This window comes from Rhinatrema bivittatum, chromosome 4 (assembly GCF_901001135.1).
Source record: "Rhinatrema bivittatum chromosome 4, aRhiBiv1.1, whole genome shotgun sequence".
NCBI lineage: Eukaryota > Metazoa > Chordata > Amphibia > Gymnophiona > Rhinatrematidae > Rhinatrema > Rhinatrema bivittatum.
Window position 1 is genome coordinate 294729305 of NC_042618.1, and position 16224 is coordinate 294745528.

Below are 16224 nucleotides of genomic sequence, written 5' to 3' on the forward strand. Positions count from 1 at the left end.
TACTAGCTTAGCACTGCCACCTGGTGGGCCGCATAGATATGGCATTGCTGTGTGCTGCCTTTAACTTTTGAGTTTCCCCTAACATCCAAGAGAGTTTGAAACTCCGTATTTTAATGCAGACTAGAATATAGCTACTAAAAGGACAGGTTATTGTATGAATGCTGTCCCAGGAAGCTGAAATCTATGGATGTGTAGCTTTTGGGGCTGAAATTCCTGAACATTGCGTCACCTCCTTCCCGAGGCTGCTGCTGTTGCTTCTCTTTGTGTAACAGGAGCTGCACGGCTGCTAGGCGGTCTCTGATTGGCTACTGCTGGCTAAGGAATGCGAGAAGCCTCTTTAAAGGGCTGCTGTGAGGCCAAGGGCAAGCTCAATACAACGAGGGCAGAAACGCGGACCGGTGCCAGAGCACAGGACAAAGAGAGCAGTGCTTTTGGTTACCCCTCGGAGCTCCCGCATCTTGCCTCCCTTATAGAGCACAAAGAAACTGGAGAGAGGTACACGGACTTTCAAGCACTTTTAATACAGTTCGGGGACCTGATCTAGTCTTGTCCACAAGAGACCAGAAGTTCTCCGGGCACGGATTTCCTGGCTGCATCAAAGCTTCGGACTGTCGGGTCCAGTTGTACCTAACAGTGGCCGCGGAATTTCCCCCAGGCGCTGCCCTGGTTCTTTCTCAGCGGGTTTCCGGGATGAATTTATTTGTGCCCCTTTCCCTCCTCCTGCTCTTGACCGTCTGCACAAGCAGCCAGATCCCAGGTGAGAGAGCGCGTCTGGTGGCGCAGGCAGCCTGAACCTTTTTCCAGTGTTTGATACTTAGCCCGATCCTGTATCGGATCTTGTGCCTTAACCTGTGCCCGTGAATAATCCTATCCGTGCTTAGTTCCTTTGCGGTTCGTTCCCTACAATGGCATAGTTGTGGAGCTTTAGAGCAGTTCATCTGTATTTGAAGAGATGGCTTCATTTGATATAAAAGTGGTCATTTTTCTGGCAGTATATTGTAAGGGGGAGGGGGAAGTGTGTGCTCTGTTGGCAGGGATGTCCCTACAGGGTGGCAAGGCACTCCGACACACACACACACACACACACACACAACACACACTCACTCTCTCTCTCTGTGCAGAGGCAATTTTTTTTGTTCTGGTTTGTTTATTGGTATGAATGATCACATCCATTTGTTTTGTTTGTTTCAAACAAAAGACAATTGTTTTTTCGATTCATTTATTTTTTGTTTCGCATTAAAGTCAATGGGGGAAGCAATGCAGCCAATTTTGAGGTTCAAAATTGAGGTTTTCTAATCAATTCTAATGAAACTTGTGGATAGACATCTTCAGAAGGGGAAAGAGAACTCCAAGTCACCAAGAATGTGGCAAAGTGGCACCGAAAGTGGCGTGAATAGCCTAAGGCTCTAAAAAGGGTAACAGTCAGGGCTTATTAATTTGTAGGGGAATGGTCAAGAACACAGAACTTTCTTTCAGAGATAGCACTTTCTTTAAGAGTTAGAACTGCAGGGATGTTCTCCTCCAGGCAGCCTGCGGGAAGAGAAGAGGAGAGTGTGAGCCTGGAGCACACAGAGAAGAAAAGAGCCACTCTGCTCCCTAATCCAGCCCCTCCCTCCCACATTTCTTCTCCAGTATTGCAGGGAATAGAAGGGGAAGGGGTGATATGAGGCAGACACAGCAGAGCAAAGAACTGACACAAAAAAGGGTTTAAATGAACATAAGTCTGAAACTTGTGATCTATAGTGTCATTTGTCAAGGCTTCAACCTTGGTCTTGATAAATGGCATTAAAACTCACGATTTTGAAACTTGTACTAATTCAACCCCTCTTTCTGTCCATTTTGGAGGGCTTCATTTCTGGCAGAACAAACCAGAACAGCCTACTGCCATCTTTTCTCTAGAGAGCAGAGCAAGTCTATAGTGTTTATAAATTCTGACTCCCCTGTTTAAACAGAAACGAGCCAGTAGATGCATGGATCGTTAGCCCTTGGAAGGAGCAGAGAACAGAGTGGACCTGCTTATCTTGAGGCAAGAACAGCCACATGGATTTGATTTTTGTGCAATTTCCGAGCACAATTTAGGAGGCTGTGAGGGACAATAGCCAAGATTTAAAAAAAACAAAAAAGGCATAGGATGAATGCCTGTCAGCCCCATTCCTTTTTCTATTCCTGGTGTGTTGGCTTCCTGCTTATCACACCATCATCCCAGGTCCTGCTGCCTCTGTTGTTGGTGACCACACTGGTGAGGGTGAAAAGACCAACAGTGAATGAGGGAAGGGGGAGAAGGGTTTTGAGTGAAGGGATCAGAGGGAGGGAAAGGAGAGTGAGTGATGGAATTTGGGAAGGTAAAAGAGTGAGTGAAGGGATTAGAAATGCTGTGGGTTGAGTGGGGGAAAGAGTGAGTCAGGGGATGAAAGGTGTTGAGTGTGAGTAAAGGGATCAGAGAGACTATGTGAGTCAGTGATCAGAATGGGGGCCAATCTGTGGTTGATCAGAAGGGGTGGAGAAAGAGTGAAATAGGGGAGGACATAGGATTGGATGTGGTGGGGATGGAGGAAGAAGAGCATGTGGCATGTTCCCTTTTATCCACTCCCAAGGAGACAAAGAGCAGGCCATGCTTTTGAATTCCAGACCCCGCACCCCTGTCTAAGGAGACTGAGGACAGCAGATAGTGAACAACAGTCTACTCCTGCCCCCCCACCACCACCACCACCACCAAAGGCATAAATGAGCCAGCTGATTCTGGCTTGAAGAAAAGGCCTATACTTTTCCAGCTGAGGAGGGAAGGAGGAGAGTTGCTGGAGAGGGTAAATTTCCAAGAAGAGGGGCTCGAGGATCACCAGAGTTAGATTAGGGGCTTTAGGACCACTGGGGGTGGGGGAGGACGAATACCACTGGGGAATTTATGGGGGGCTGGAGATGGAGAATCAGATGCACCAGGGCAGAGAGGAGGAGGGGGTTAAAGAGAAAGAGCCCCATTCTCTCTATGTGCCTTCTCCTTTCCCCAATGATCCTGCATCTCATCTCAATGAGCACTGGTGGTCCTTCGTCCACCAGTGCTCATTGAGCATTTTAAGAGTTTGAAGAGAGTGTGTGTGTGTGTGTGTGTATGTGAGAAAGAGAGAGTTCACACCCAGTCCTGGTCCTGGCCTTTTGCAGAGGTCACTCATCTATCCCTGGCTCCACACATCTCACCTCTACCCTCACCCCTTCCACGGTGCCACCTTATTTTTGTGTACAGATTACGTCCAGGTAACATTAGCAGCAGGATTTCTCCAAGGCACCACAAGAGAAGCAAAGCAGCAGGAAAAGTGGCAAGAACACCCTAAGGCTTCAAAGGAGGGCACCAATAACTGTACCATGAACCCTCAAGGTGGCACCAAGAGTGGCATAATCATCCTAAGGTGCTATGAAGGGGGAACAAAGCAGCAAAGTTGGCAGAAAAAAAAACCCCTCAGGTACTGATTGAGGGAGAAAGCAGAACAAAGGGTGGCATAAAGATCCCAAGACACCATGAGAGGTGCAAGAACACCCAAAGGTGCACAGTCTTGGGTATTGCAGCAAGGCAGAAGAGCAGCAAGACTCCCAAGGTGTAAAATTTGTGGTATGGCAGCAAGGCTGAGTAGCCTCAAAGCCACCAAAGTGGGACATCAGGAGAATGGAAGCAAGACAGAGTGGCTGCAAGACCCCCAGGATGTAAAATAAGGCATGTAGCAGCAAGGAAGATTGGCAGAAAAGCTGCCAAGGTGTAACATAGTGGTATGCCAGCAAAGCTGAATGGCAGCAAGACCCAAGATGCAGCATCAGGAGCAGGGCAGCTTTACCTTGATTGGTCCTCCAGCGTGCATACTTGCCTTCATCACCTGCCTCAGCTCCATCCTGGCTACTACTTCACTCAGGAATTTCTTGGTTGTTATAGTTAATAGTCTCACTGTAGCACTTTTCAATGGGCCAAATATTAGAATGGGAAATAAAAACAAACCAAAAATGTGTGTTTAAATTTGTGAGCGCCCTCCATTTGTTTCAGGCATCCATGAATGAAACAAAAATGGTCTTATTTGCATTTTACCCATTTGTTTCAGACAAATGCACATGCCTAACACACACACACCCACAGATGACTTGTCACCCTGAACCATAAGCAGGTATCCCTACTTCATATAGAGGCTGCTTCTCTGCCACCATTGTAGTGGAAACATCTGTTTATAGGGAGCCTTCTGGCTTCAGCTATCTGATGGATTAGCGGTACCACCCACGGAAGGAAATAGTAAAGCAGTTAGAAGATTCTTGGTGGAGGGGAGGGTGAGAGAGAGAGGGGACTTTAAGATTTCAGGGAATGGGAAATCTGGAGGGCAATGACTCAGACTGGTTGAGCATGGAAAACAGGGGAAAAACAGAATTTGGGAATTGGAGGGGAGAACAGGTATTCTGAAATTGGGGATTCAGACTGAGCAGAGATTGGGGGGGGGGGGGCAGTGGATACTTGCCATTTAGGTGAGTATGAGGGTAGGGGTGTTAAATAGGCTGGGGGGTTATGAAATGAAGGTAAGAGAAGGGGGCTGAAAAGTAGGGATGGATCAAGAGGTGGTGGAAGACTGGAGAGTGGGTGGGAGTCAGAGGAAATAAATAGTATGTGAGGGAGGGTGAGAATGGGGAGTGATGAAAAAGAGGTAACAAGATAGAAGAAAGGGGCTGGAAGCCACAGAGGAGAGTGATGGGGAGAAGCTGGGGATGTTTGGCAAAGGAAGATAGATGAGAAAAGAGGGTGCAAATGGGAGCTAGGGAGTTGGGGAATAGGAGGCTGGGGGACGAATGGGAGGACAGGGGAGAGTGGGAGATGGAAAACAAGTAGGTGAGAGATGAAGTGGGAGACAGAACTGGAGGGGTAGAAGGAGAGGTGAAATTTCATTATGAGTGGCTAGAGAGGCAGAGAAGAGGGAAATAATGTCAGAAGAAAGGAGAGAGAAGAAATGGAAAATAGAAAGGAGACCCTATAAAAACTTTGGAGAAGACTGAAAAGAGACACTAGGACCAACCCAACTGAACAATAAAATGCCCAAAGAAAGGTAGAAACAAAGGTAGAAAATAGAACATTTCATTTTTAGTTTTTAGATATTGGAATATGTCAACTTTAGAAATGTTGATTTCCTATTCTTTGTTTTGCTTAGTGTATGTAGGCAGTAACTGAAACATTTCTTTTCCAATCTTGCACCGAATATGGACTGGCTTCTTTGGGTTTCCATTTTTAGTTTCTGTCTGTCTATTTCCTTATTTTGTATTGGGTGAGGGACTGCCATGTTCTGCATGTATAACTGAGGTGAGAGATTCTGCCAATGCCTAGTTTTTGTAGGGATCTGTAGCAATCTGATTTGTTCAGCTTTTTTAAATAAGAGGTGTATTGGTGCTCTAGAGTCTGATGTAATATTTGCAGTGCTGTTTTGACTCCTGTGAATTAGTGCTGTTTTTATATGGTAGTTTACTACATAAGTTCTGAGTCTTGTTTTACAAGGTTTTGTGTTTCTTTACAAAGTAGCTATCTAATAGTGGAAAGTTTGTGTTGCTGAGGTGACCTCAGAATATATGTGTGTGTGTGTGTGTGTGTTTAAAATACATTTGTTAGGGGATTCATCATAGGCCCATTGAGAGAATTCTGTGGCTATGAAGTGAGCATTACAGACCTGGAGCTGCAAGGTTTATATTGTATAGACTCCAGACTTCATGGCTGAGTGATGTTAATGCTAGTTTTGCTAGGTGGTTGAAACTGGCTGGGTTTTTCAATGTGCTCAGCTGGTCCTTGGAACATTTCCTTATTGTACCTCTTCTTTTCTTTTTTTTTTTTTACAGCCAGTGTTGGCAGAGGGTTGAGCTGTGATGATGGGCATGATGTACAAAAATGTTACTTTGGCTTACCCTCACTGTCATGACCCGACCCCCCCCCCCCAAAAAAAAAAAAAAAAAAAAAAAGAGGGAACAAAGATTGTTCTGTCTAGAGATGCCACTGATGTGTCTGTTTCCCAAAATGCCCCACACAATGGCATTTGAAAGCTGGCTTTCCTTGGGGTGAATGCGGACATAAGGGGAGAGGAGGTCTAGTCAGTAACTAAAACGTCTTTGATCGTCAGGTTAGAACATGTGTATTTGTAAAACATTCAATAACATTCAATTTGTAAAGGTTGTACAAACTTGAGAAAAGTCCATATCTTGACATGCTTCCTTTTCCTAGGTCACATAAATAACAAACAATATAGTGAAATATAGTTAGGTCCTGGCATCCCTCTTTCCCATACACTTGGCTCTGAGCTGCCCCCATCCTCTCCCTGTGCTTGACTTCCAGTATTTGTTAATTATCTTGCAAAATTCATATGTGACATTATCACATACAAATTTTGGTGAGATCACACAGTCACAAGTGTGATGAGATGATCCAGCATTCCAAACCTGTAAAGTAATATCTATAAACATTAAGAAGTACCTCCTATAAAATATTAATGTGATAAAAGATATATTGATTTCACATTCATCAGTGTTTCATATTTCACTTGTTTGTTTATTTAAAAATATTTTTTGGTTACACACTCCCATGATCGTGGTGAGTCACAATATTACATTCATAATTAAAACATAAATAGACATAAAAGCTATACAATACAATCTTCCCCAAAAGCATTGCTGTCCCATATGCTTTTTTGTTGTCTTTTTGTCAACACCTTTTGGAATGCAATATGGGCTACTATATCCTGTATTCTTGGTATTAATTGTCCCATTACTTATCATATTACTGTATTGTGAGCGGCTGATTTTCTGATTCATCTTGCTTCTCCCAATAAAAAACTGGATTTTTTTGTTAGCCATTAAAATGATTTTTTTGCGAACTGGAAGAATAGTGACTTACTTAATGAACATTTTTGGTGGAACTCGTTTAGTATGTATTATAAATATGAAAAGGCTGATGCTATTAAGTTTAATCAACTAGCTCAATGGTCAGAAGTGTGGAGACCACTTGAGGAATATTTAGGTACTTCATCCCTATAATTTGCGGCCATTATTGTTAGTCTCCTGTCAAGCTTGTCTATATTTATTTGGCACTATATATCCCATCCCCCTTGTAAGTTTGTCTCACTGTTTTTTTCTGTCTTTTGTTTGTGCATTGTATGGTCTAACTCATTAAAAATATTTCAACTGAAAAAGAAAATATGATCACTTGTATTGCATATCATATCAATCTCCTTTTCACTTTTTTTTCTGGCACAGACAACATTCAAATAACATTAAAAAGATCTGTAAATGGAAAACGCCCCTTGCTGCCATTCTGTTTTGTGCAAGGAAACAAGATGTGGCATGTCAAATGTATGCTCCCTGACACAAATCTAGATCTTTAGCCTCCTTAATAGTCCTTTCAATACTAATTATGTGGATGAGTTAGATCTTTGTTAGTTTCAGTTATATATAACAAATATCAGCATTATTAATAGTTCCTACTAGGCTCCAGACTATGATATCCCCCAATCTTGTCCAGACTCTACATGTCTAGATCCCTTTATAAGATTTCAATATCCTTAGAGCCCCTAGTGGTAGAATGGGGCTATGATTTTATTTATTTATTTTAAAACTTTTATATACTGCACCATCAAAAATTCTCGACAGTTTACAATAAAAGCATACATATAAATTGTATAATTTGTGGAAGGTGCTAGAGCTTTAACCCCTGTTTGTCTTCTCTTCCAGAGTCTGTGGCAGATGATAACAGTGTATTTGATCTCTTTGAACTGACTGGTTACAGTCGCAAGGGTCCAGGACGCAAGTTTGGAGGAGTGCATCTGGTGAAGGGCCCTGACACCTCCAGTCCTGCCTTCCGGATTGAGAATGCGGAGTTAATCCCTTCACTAGCTGATGAAAAGTTTCAGGACCTGATTGATGCTATCCATAATGAGCGAGGCTTCATCCTACTAGCCACTCTACGCCAGGCCAAGAAGAGTCGGGGCACCATTCTGGCAGTAGAGCGATATGATGACTCTGGGCACATTTTTAATCTGGTGTCCAATGGCCGAGCAGGCACCCTAGACATCACTCTTAGTGGAGAGGGGAAGCAGCAGGTAGTGTCAATAGAAGATGCCCTCCTAGCCACAGGTCACTGGAAGAATATTACACTCTTTGTACAGGAAGATCGAGCCCAACTATATGTGGGTTGTGAGAAGATGGAAAATGCTGAACTAGATATTCCAATCCAGAAGATCTTCAACCGGGATTTGGCCAATATCGCAAGACTTAGAATAGCCAAGGGTGGAGTAAAGGACAATTTTCAGGTAAAAACATGAAAGAGAAATACTCAGCTGTGCTAAAGGTCATCAGAAATACTGTTCTTATGACACATTTCCATATTTTTCTGGTTGTGCAATACAACAGATTTCCATCTAGATTGTAAAGTAAATTCATTTAAAGAAGAAAGCATCTGACACATCCATTGAACTCTTTAAATCCATTGTTTTCTTATGTGTGACTGACCATTCAAGAGTATCTATTGCAATAGAGAATCAGAAAAAAATGTACGAAGACATGTCTATAGCTGACCAGTATTGGAGTGATGAAGCAGAGAGCCATGGAGTATGAATTAGAAGTATTGTGCAGGGCGTAGGGAAGAGTGGATCCTTGAGAAGGAATCAGGGTATACAAAAGGAGGGACGGAAAGACAGAATAAGCAAGGAGTTAAGTGGAGAAGAGGTTTCCACATGAGGGAATAAGTGAGATTCTACAGAGAAGGGAAAGAAAGGAACCATGGTGAGTGTGAGAGAACAAAAGGGAGCCTTAGGATGGAACAGGGAAGAGATTCTATAGAGTGAAGGGAATATAGGGGAGAGTAGCATAAAGACAGGAAATGTATACAGAACTAGAAGGATGAAGATTGGGATCAGAGAACTAAGAAGCAGAGAAATGGATGGAGGAGAGGCGAGACTTGGATTAAAAGGAAAAAAAGAGGAGTACTAGTTGAGAGAGAACAGGGGAGTTAGGCTATTAAGATGCACTCTGAGTGTTAGCCTCCTTAATTGCTGTTTTTTTAACAGCAAGTATTAAGAGCTCTTTGAGGCCTGCAGAGCAATATGTAGCTGCATCTTTACAAATGTATTAGCCTTTTTATCCACAGACATAGAATGGAGGATGAGTGGAGCCTTAATAAATCAAGCCCTAGGTTATCTATGACATGATTTTGTTGTGTTTCAGATAATGGCTGGTAAAATATGAATCATTTCTAACTCAAATGCTGAAGATGTCAGGTCTTGATTGTTCTAGACCAGCGCTTCTCAACCGGTATGTCACGACATACTAGTGTGTCGCCAAACACCGGCAGGTGTGTCGCATCTCCCGGTGTCCCACTGCCTTGTTATATTTTCCTTCTCCCTTTTTCCAGTCCCCGCAGGCCAATTGGAAGCCTCTTTTCTTCCTACCCCCATTGCTCAATGGGAAGCCTTCATTCTGCCAGCCCCCGCACAGGCCAATCGGAAACCTCCTCCCTTCCACCTGCCAGTGGGAATAGGAAGAAGGGAGGAAGCCTTTGATTGGCCAGTGAGGCAGGCATCAGAATGCCCGGGGGTGGGGTGAGAGGAATAGAAGTGTTGAACTCTGATGAAGCAAGGCCACCATGGAACTGTGGCGGCCGAAGAGGAAACCCGACCCCGACAAAGCATGGCCACCAAGGGACCATGGCAGCGAAGAGGAAACCCGACCCAGACGAAGCAAGGCCACCATGGGAGCCCATTCCCATGGCGGTGAAGAGGAAAACCCAACCCCGGCGAAGAGGAAACCCGACCCTGACGAAGCAAGGCTGCCACAGGACCCCATTCCCATTGCGGTGAAGAGGAAAACCCGACCCCGACCAAGCAAGGCCATCACAGCCCATGGCGGCGAAGAGGAAACCCAACCCCGACTGAGGCCACCATGGGTGCCCATCCCTGCAGTGAAGGAAGAATACGTTTTTGGTGAGAGCTTGTGTGTCTGTGTGTGAATGAGTGCCTGGGTGAGAGCTTGAGTGCCTGGGTGAGAACTTGTGTGAATGGGTGCCTGGGTGAGAGCTTGTGTGTGTGGGTGTGAATGGAAGCCTGGGTGAGAGCTGGTGGGTGTGGGTGTGGGTGTGAATGGGTGCCAGGGTGAGAGCTGGTGTGAATGGGTGCTTCGGTGAGAGCGGGTGCCAGGGTGAGAGCTGGTGTGAATGGGTGCTTCGGTGAGAGCTTGTGTGTGTCTGTGGGTGTGAATGGGTGCCTAAGTGAGAACTTGTGTCTGTGAGTGTGAATGGATGCATGGGTGAGAGCTTGTGTCTGTGGGTGTGAATGGGTGCCTGGGTGAGAGCTTGTGTCTGTGGGTGTGAATGGATGCATGGGTGAGAGCTTGTGTCCGTGGGTGTGAATGGATGCATGGGTGAGAGCTTGTGAGTATGGGTGCCTGGGTGAGAGCTTGTGTGTGGGGGTGTGAATGGGTACCAGGGTGAGAGCTGGTGTGAATGGGTGCTTGGGTGATAGCTTGTGAGTATGGGTGCCTGGGTGAGAGCTTGTGTGTGGGGGTGTGAATGGGTGCCAGGGTGAGAGCTGGTGTGAATGGGTGCTTGGGTGATAGCTTGTGTCTGTGGGTGTGAATGGAAGCCTGGGTGAGAGCTTGTGTCTGTGGGTGTGAATGGATGCCTGGGTGAGAGCTTGTGTCCGTGGGTGTGAATGGATGCATGGGTGAGAGCTTGTGAGTATGGGTGCCTGGGTGAGAGCTTGTGTGTGGGGGTGTGAATGGGTGCCAGGGTGAGAGCTGCTGTGAATGGGTGCTTGGGTGATAGCTTGTGTCTGTGGGTGTGAATGGAAGCCTGGGTGAGAGCTTGTGTCTGTGGGTGTGTATGGAAGCCTGGGTGAGAGCTTGTGTCTGTGGGTGTGAATGGATGCATGGGTGAGAGCTGGTGTCTGTAGGTGTAAATGGATGCATGGGTGAGAGCTGGTGTGAATAAGTGCTTGGGTGTGAATGGAAGCCTGGGTGAGAGCTAGTGTGAATGGGTACGAGAGCATTTGTGTGTGATTGAGAGCTTGTATATAAGAGACCATGAGTGTGATTGAGAGAGAGACTGGTCAGGGAGGTGATGTGTTTCTGTGTGAGAGAGAGAGACTGGTCAGGAAAATGACTGGTGTGAGAGACCGAGACTGGTCGTGGGGTCTAATTGGGGGTGTGTGTGTGAGTGACTGATTGTGGGCGCTAAGGAAGAGGACTGAGGGGACAGAGCTTCAGCAGCCCTTGCTGCTTCTGGTGAGTGCTATTGGCCTGGAAGGCAAAGGAGTAGGAGAGTTGCTGGAGAGGGTAAGTAAAGGTGGTTTTTTAAATTTTATTTTTCTTGATTAACTGCCATTTTAATTATTGGGTATTATGCGATGTCTGTTTTGAAATATTGTATTGATATTTGGACATGTTTTAATAATTTTTATGAGTTTTTAATTGTTGGATATTATTCTGTTCAGCAGCTGTTTTGCAACATTTTTAGTATAGCTTTACAATTATTTCTGTGTGGGGCTCTATAGCAGCTTGGCTTATTCTGCTTTCCCAACAGGAAATGTATTAGTGTTTAGGGCCTGGTTTAATAGTTGTATTTCTTAGATAGGATTGTTAGTGTTTGAGTGTGTTCTATAATATAGGTGTAACTTTGTGCAGGTTAGTTTGTGTGCATTATTGCAAATCCTGAGAGTCTGTTAGATGCTATATTTCTCTTTCCATTTCTCCAGGTTTGCTCTGCATGCAGAATGGCTTTTTTGGTTTCCATTCCAGTTTCTGTCTCCATATTTATAATTTGTGGTTTTTCTGTACTTGGTGAAGGGTGTGTGACTGAGGTGAGGTATTTAACTAGCATGTAGGCATTTGTATCAATCTTATTTGTTGTGTTTTCTCAATAGGATATGCATTAGTGGTAAATTACTGTCTTTTCATAAGGAAGGCTATTTTGCCTGGTAGTAAAAGAAATCTGTTTTGCTTTTACTGGGATGTCATCAGAACCAGAATATCTTTTTTGTATGGTGAGTTGTAGATGGTAATGCCCTAGATCTGCTCTGCACTCATTGCTGGGGGTTGAGGGGATTCCTGTGGATGCAGAGTGCATATTTACATTTAGCCCTATGATGGTCACATGTTTAGTGTGTCACGCATGTGAGAACCATCTGTCAGGTGTGTCCCGGCCAAAAAAAGGTTGAGAACCACTGTTCTAGACAGTGATAGTGAATGATTTAATTTTATATTTCCTATTATTAAACTATAGAAAACAGTAATGGAAGGATAATTTTCAAAACATTTATGTGGTTAAATAGCCACAGCATGGACAGCTGAAAATGTCCCTACCTTCCTACTAGTAAAAGTACCAGATGCTGGTCACAGCATGGGCATAGGAACCAACTCTTCAAAATGATTTAGGATGCTAAACTCAATACAAACTACCCCTCCCTGCTTACAGTGAAGGAGTTTACTCAATGCTGGGAGTGCTCAAGCCGCCACTGCACCCATAGAGCTGGCAACTATGAACATGGGTTCTTTCACCCATGGAATAAAAGGGCATGTTTAGGTCAGGGGCGGGAACGTATTCACAGGTTTTTTGTTTTTGGTTTTTTTTCAAATCCCTATGCATTTACATTTTGTATCTGCTTCAAAGCAGGTTTGAATGTACACATGGAAAGAGCCATGTTCCCTGCTGGCACTGATTTTTAAGGAGATTCTGCCTTTGAAAATTAGTTTGCAGGTCTATGGTAAAAAGTACAAACAGGCATGCAAGTCACACACACTTTCAAAATTGTCCCAGAATGATAAAATTTGATCTCTAATAATATAAATCTGTAAATTACAAGCAACTCATCCATTTTTTTAAAATTCTCTTTAGTCACACAATATCTAAACATAACAACTTTGTACTTTATATTTCAGCTGGTATAATCTCCACAGTGTATTAAAACAGACTAGATAAGTCAAAATATACATTTTGATTGAATGCTGTGCCTGATTTTCATTCCCCCCACCTTTCCACATGCATGCATTTATCAATCAGACCTACTCTACCACCCAATAACACAGCTTCTGTTTTCATAACTCCATACCAATTTTCAGAATAGCCCATATTACAAAGGGATTTCCTATATTTATTATTATTATTTTTTTTTATTTATTTAGATTTTTTATATACCGGCATTCATGAACAGGTCATATCATGCCGGTTTACATAGAAACAATCTTTAGGTAGGAGCAAGTATATATTTTCCCATGCTATAATATAGTATGTAGGCACCCTGTAATTTAGCAATTTAACATCCAGTCTTTCCAGTTGTATCAAATCTACCATTTTTTCTACCGATAGCATTAGATGAGGGCTCTATTTCTATCCATTTGGGGAACACACATTTGCAGGCTAATAACAGCTATCTTTAAAAGTCCCCCCCTCCCCCCCTTTTTCAGGTAAGATTAGATAGTGATGACAATTCACTCAATAGTAACATAAAACTTTGCAAAGGGATCTGCACCTTTAACATATTTTTCAGCTTTACAGTTATACCTTCCCAGTAGGAGAGACTTCAATGACAAAGCAACAAGTTGGTGGGCAACCCATTATGTAAATTTTAAAGAAGCGTGCAGGTGTGCATGAATAAGTTCACCACATACCAGGTTTACCATAGTTAATTGTTCAGTTTTAAGAGTGTCTCTCACATAGGATGTTCAATAATTGTTTTGTCTGTTCTCCAGATGTTCTATGGCTTGAGATTGGTCAGTCTTCCAGTGTGTATGCCTGGTGGAGGTGCTGCAACTGCGGTGCTTCTGTATCTGGAGTAGACCAGCTGCTGTTCTTTTCCTTAGTGATGTCTGCACATATGTGCGAGTAATTTGCTCATTGTTTCGGAAACATTATGTCCTGGGACTATGTCCTTTAAAGAATCTAGGAAATATTTAAAAAAGAATAGGGACTTAGTATTTTTTAGGTTGCTACTCTTTGTGTCCTTTGGTAGTAGTCTGAAGAGAACTACTCTGGCTGAGACTTCCCTTCCTGTAACAGTTTTCGGTTTCTTTTGCTTTGATGCAGTTTTGTGGTTTGGTTCACTTAGGGCCTGTTTACTAAGCTGACCCCTTCCCCCAACCCTTGCATTCAATAAGAAAAAGTCTTAAATCAAGCAAGATTTCTTCCTGTAGGGATAACATTTAGGAACTAAACCAGGATTTAGCCCAGCTTATTTTGCTCTTGTGACTGGGGATTTGTTTTTCAGGAATTTTTTTTTATCCTGGAAATAAGTGCTTTCCATTGAAATATCTGATTTTGAAGTCCTTTAAAAGTAAAAACAGCAGATACATCAAAGAAAAATGATTACTTCCAGAGAAATAGATATACAGTATTTTTGAGGTGGGGCAACCAGAACTATACGCAATATATCAAGGTGCAAGCACACCAGGGATCAATAGAGGAAATATGTTATTTTTCATTTTATTCTCTATTCCTTTTCAGATCATTCCTAACATTCCATTTTTTTCTTTAGTGTTGCAGCACATTGAACTGAGGATCATGAATGTACTGTCTACAAGGACTCCAATGTCCATTTTGTGGGTGGTGACTCCTAATATGGAACCCAGTATTGTGTACCTGTAGTTGGGATTAGTTTTCCCTATATGCAACACTTTGCACTTTTCCCACATTAAGTTTCTTCTGCCATTCAGATGCCCAGTCTCCTAGTTGCCTAAGGTTCTACTGATGTTCTGCACAATTCATTGCTGTTTTAACAACTTTAAATAATTGTGTCATCATCTACAAATTTATAGCGCCACCATAGAAGGTGTAGCTATTGGGCACAAAGTAGGAAGCGAAAAGGCCCTTACCTTTTCGTCGTCCACGGCGTCTTCGCAGAGTCGGCCCTGGTGACACCCTGACTCCTCCTCTTCCAGGGCTGACTCCGCCCCAATCTTGGTATCGCACGCGATAAGGGACTTTTCGCATGCAAAACGTCCCTTATCACGTGCGATCCGTCTGGTAAATGACCCCCTTAGTAAAGCTAGATTTTAAAAAGATTTGGACAAGTTCCTGAAGGAGAAAGCCACTATATGTTTATTGTCATCTTCAAAAAATTAAAAAAATTTGATTTATAAGGCAAGATTTCCTTTTGTTAACATCATGTTAATTCTTCCCCATTAAGCCAATAATTTCATTTTTATGAATAGCTTCTTCCATTTTGCCTGACATTGATGTCCGGCTCACTGGTCTGTACAGTTTCCTGGATCACCCTGAATCTCTCTTTAAAAGACAACATAACACTGGTCACCCTTCATTATTCAGGTATTGTTGTTTGAAATGATGCTTACAGTTTTATGTAGGGGGAGTGAATCCATGGTACCTGACATCTTGCAATTAGTTGGAATCAAAATAACAAAGCTGAGATAGAAACAAATAGATTGGCTAAGCAACTCATTGACCTTTTGACTTTTTTATAGTGTGAGAAGAAAAGATGCAGAGGAGGGCAACAAATGATAAAGGGGATGAAAGAGCTCGCCTATGATAATGGGCTACACAGGTTAGGGCTCCTCAGCTTGGAAAAGAGTAAGTTAGAGAGGATATGATAGAAGTTTATAAAATCATGAGTAGGGTGGAATGTGTAAATAAAGGACTGCTAATGACCCATTCAAATAATACTTAAAAAAAGGGAATACTCAATTATACCAACAACCAGTATCGCTCCATGGTGAGACCGCACCTTGAATACTGTGTACAATTCTGGTCGCCGCATCTCAAAAAAGATATAATTGCGATGGAGAAGATACAGAGAAGGGCAACCAAAATGATAAAGGGGATGGAACAGCTCCCCTATGAGGAAAGGCTGAAGAGGTTAGGGCTGTTCAGCTTGGAGAAGAGGCGGCTGAGGGGGAATATGATAGAGGTCTTTAAGATCATGAGAGGTCTTGAACGAGTAGATGTGACTCGGTTATTTACACTTTCGAATAATAGAAGGACTAGGGGGCACTCCATGAAGTTAGCATGTGGCACATTTAAGACTAATCGGAGAAAATTCTTTTTCACTCAACGCACAAAGCTCTGGAATTTGTTGCCAGAGGATGTGGTTAGTGCAGTTAGTGTAGCTGGGTTCAAAAAAGGTTTGGATAAGTTCTTGGAGGAGAAGTCCATTAATGGCTATTAATCAATTATACTTAGGGAATAGCCACTGCTATTAATTGCATCAGTAGCATGGGTTCTTCTTAGTGTTT

The 16224-nt window shown here is 43.1% G+C and overlaps 1 protein-coding gene and 1 long non-coding RNA gene across 2 annotated transcripts in view; one reads left to right on the top strand and one right to left on the bottom strand.

Moving 5' to 3' along the window:
* Positions 1–348: 348 nt before the first annotated feature.
* THBS1 (thrombospondin 1) overlaps positions 349–16224 on the top strand; it is a 204542-nt gene continuing 188666 nt past the window's right edge. The window contains exons 1-2 of the mRNA XM_029600203.1: positions 349–757; positions 7723–8300. Coding sequence (XP_029456063.1) covers positions 691–757; positions 7723–8300 — 645 coding nt within the window. The 5' untranslated portion in view covers positions 349–690. The remainder of the gene's footprint in view (positions 758–7722; positions 8301–16224) is intronic.
* Positions 13530–16224, bottom strand: part of LOC115090739 — a 98655-nt gene continuing 95960 nt past the window's right edge. The window contains exon 3 of the long non-coding RNA XR_003856490.1: positions 13530–13918. This is a non-coding gene — a long non-coding RNA (uncharacterized LOC115090739). The remainder of the gene's footprint in view (positions 13919–16224) is intronic.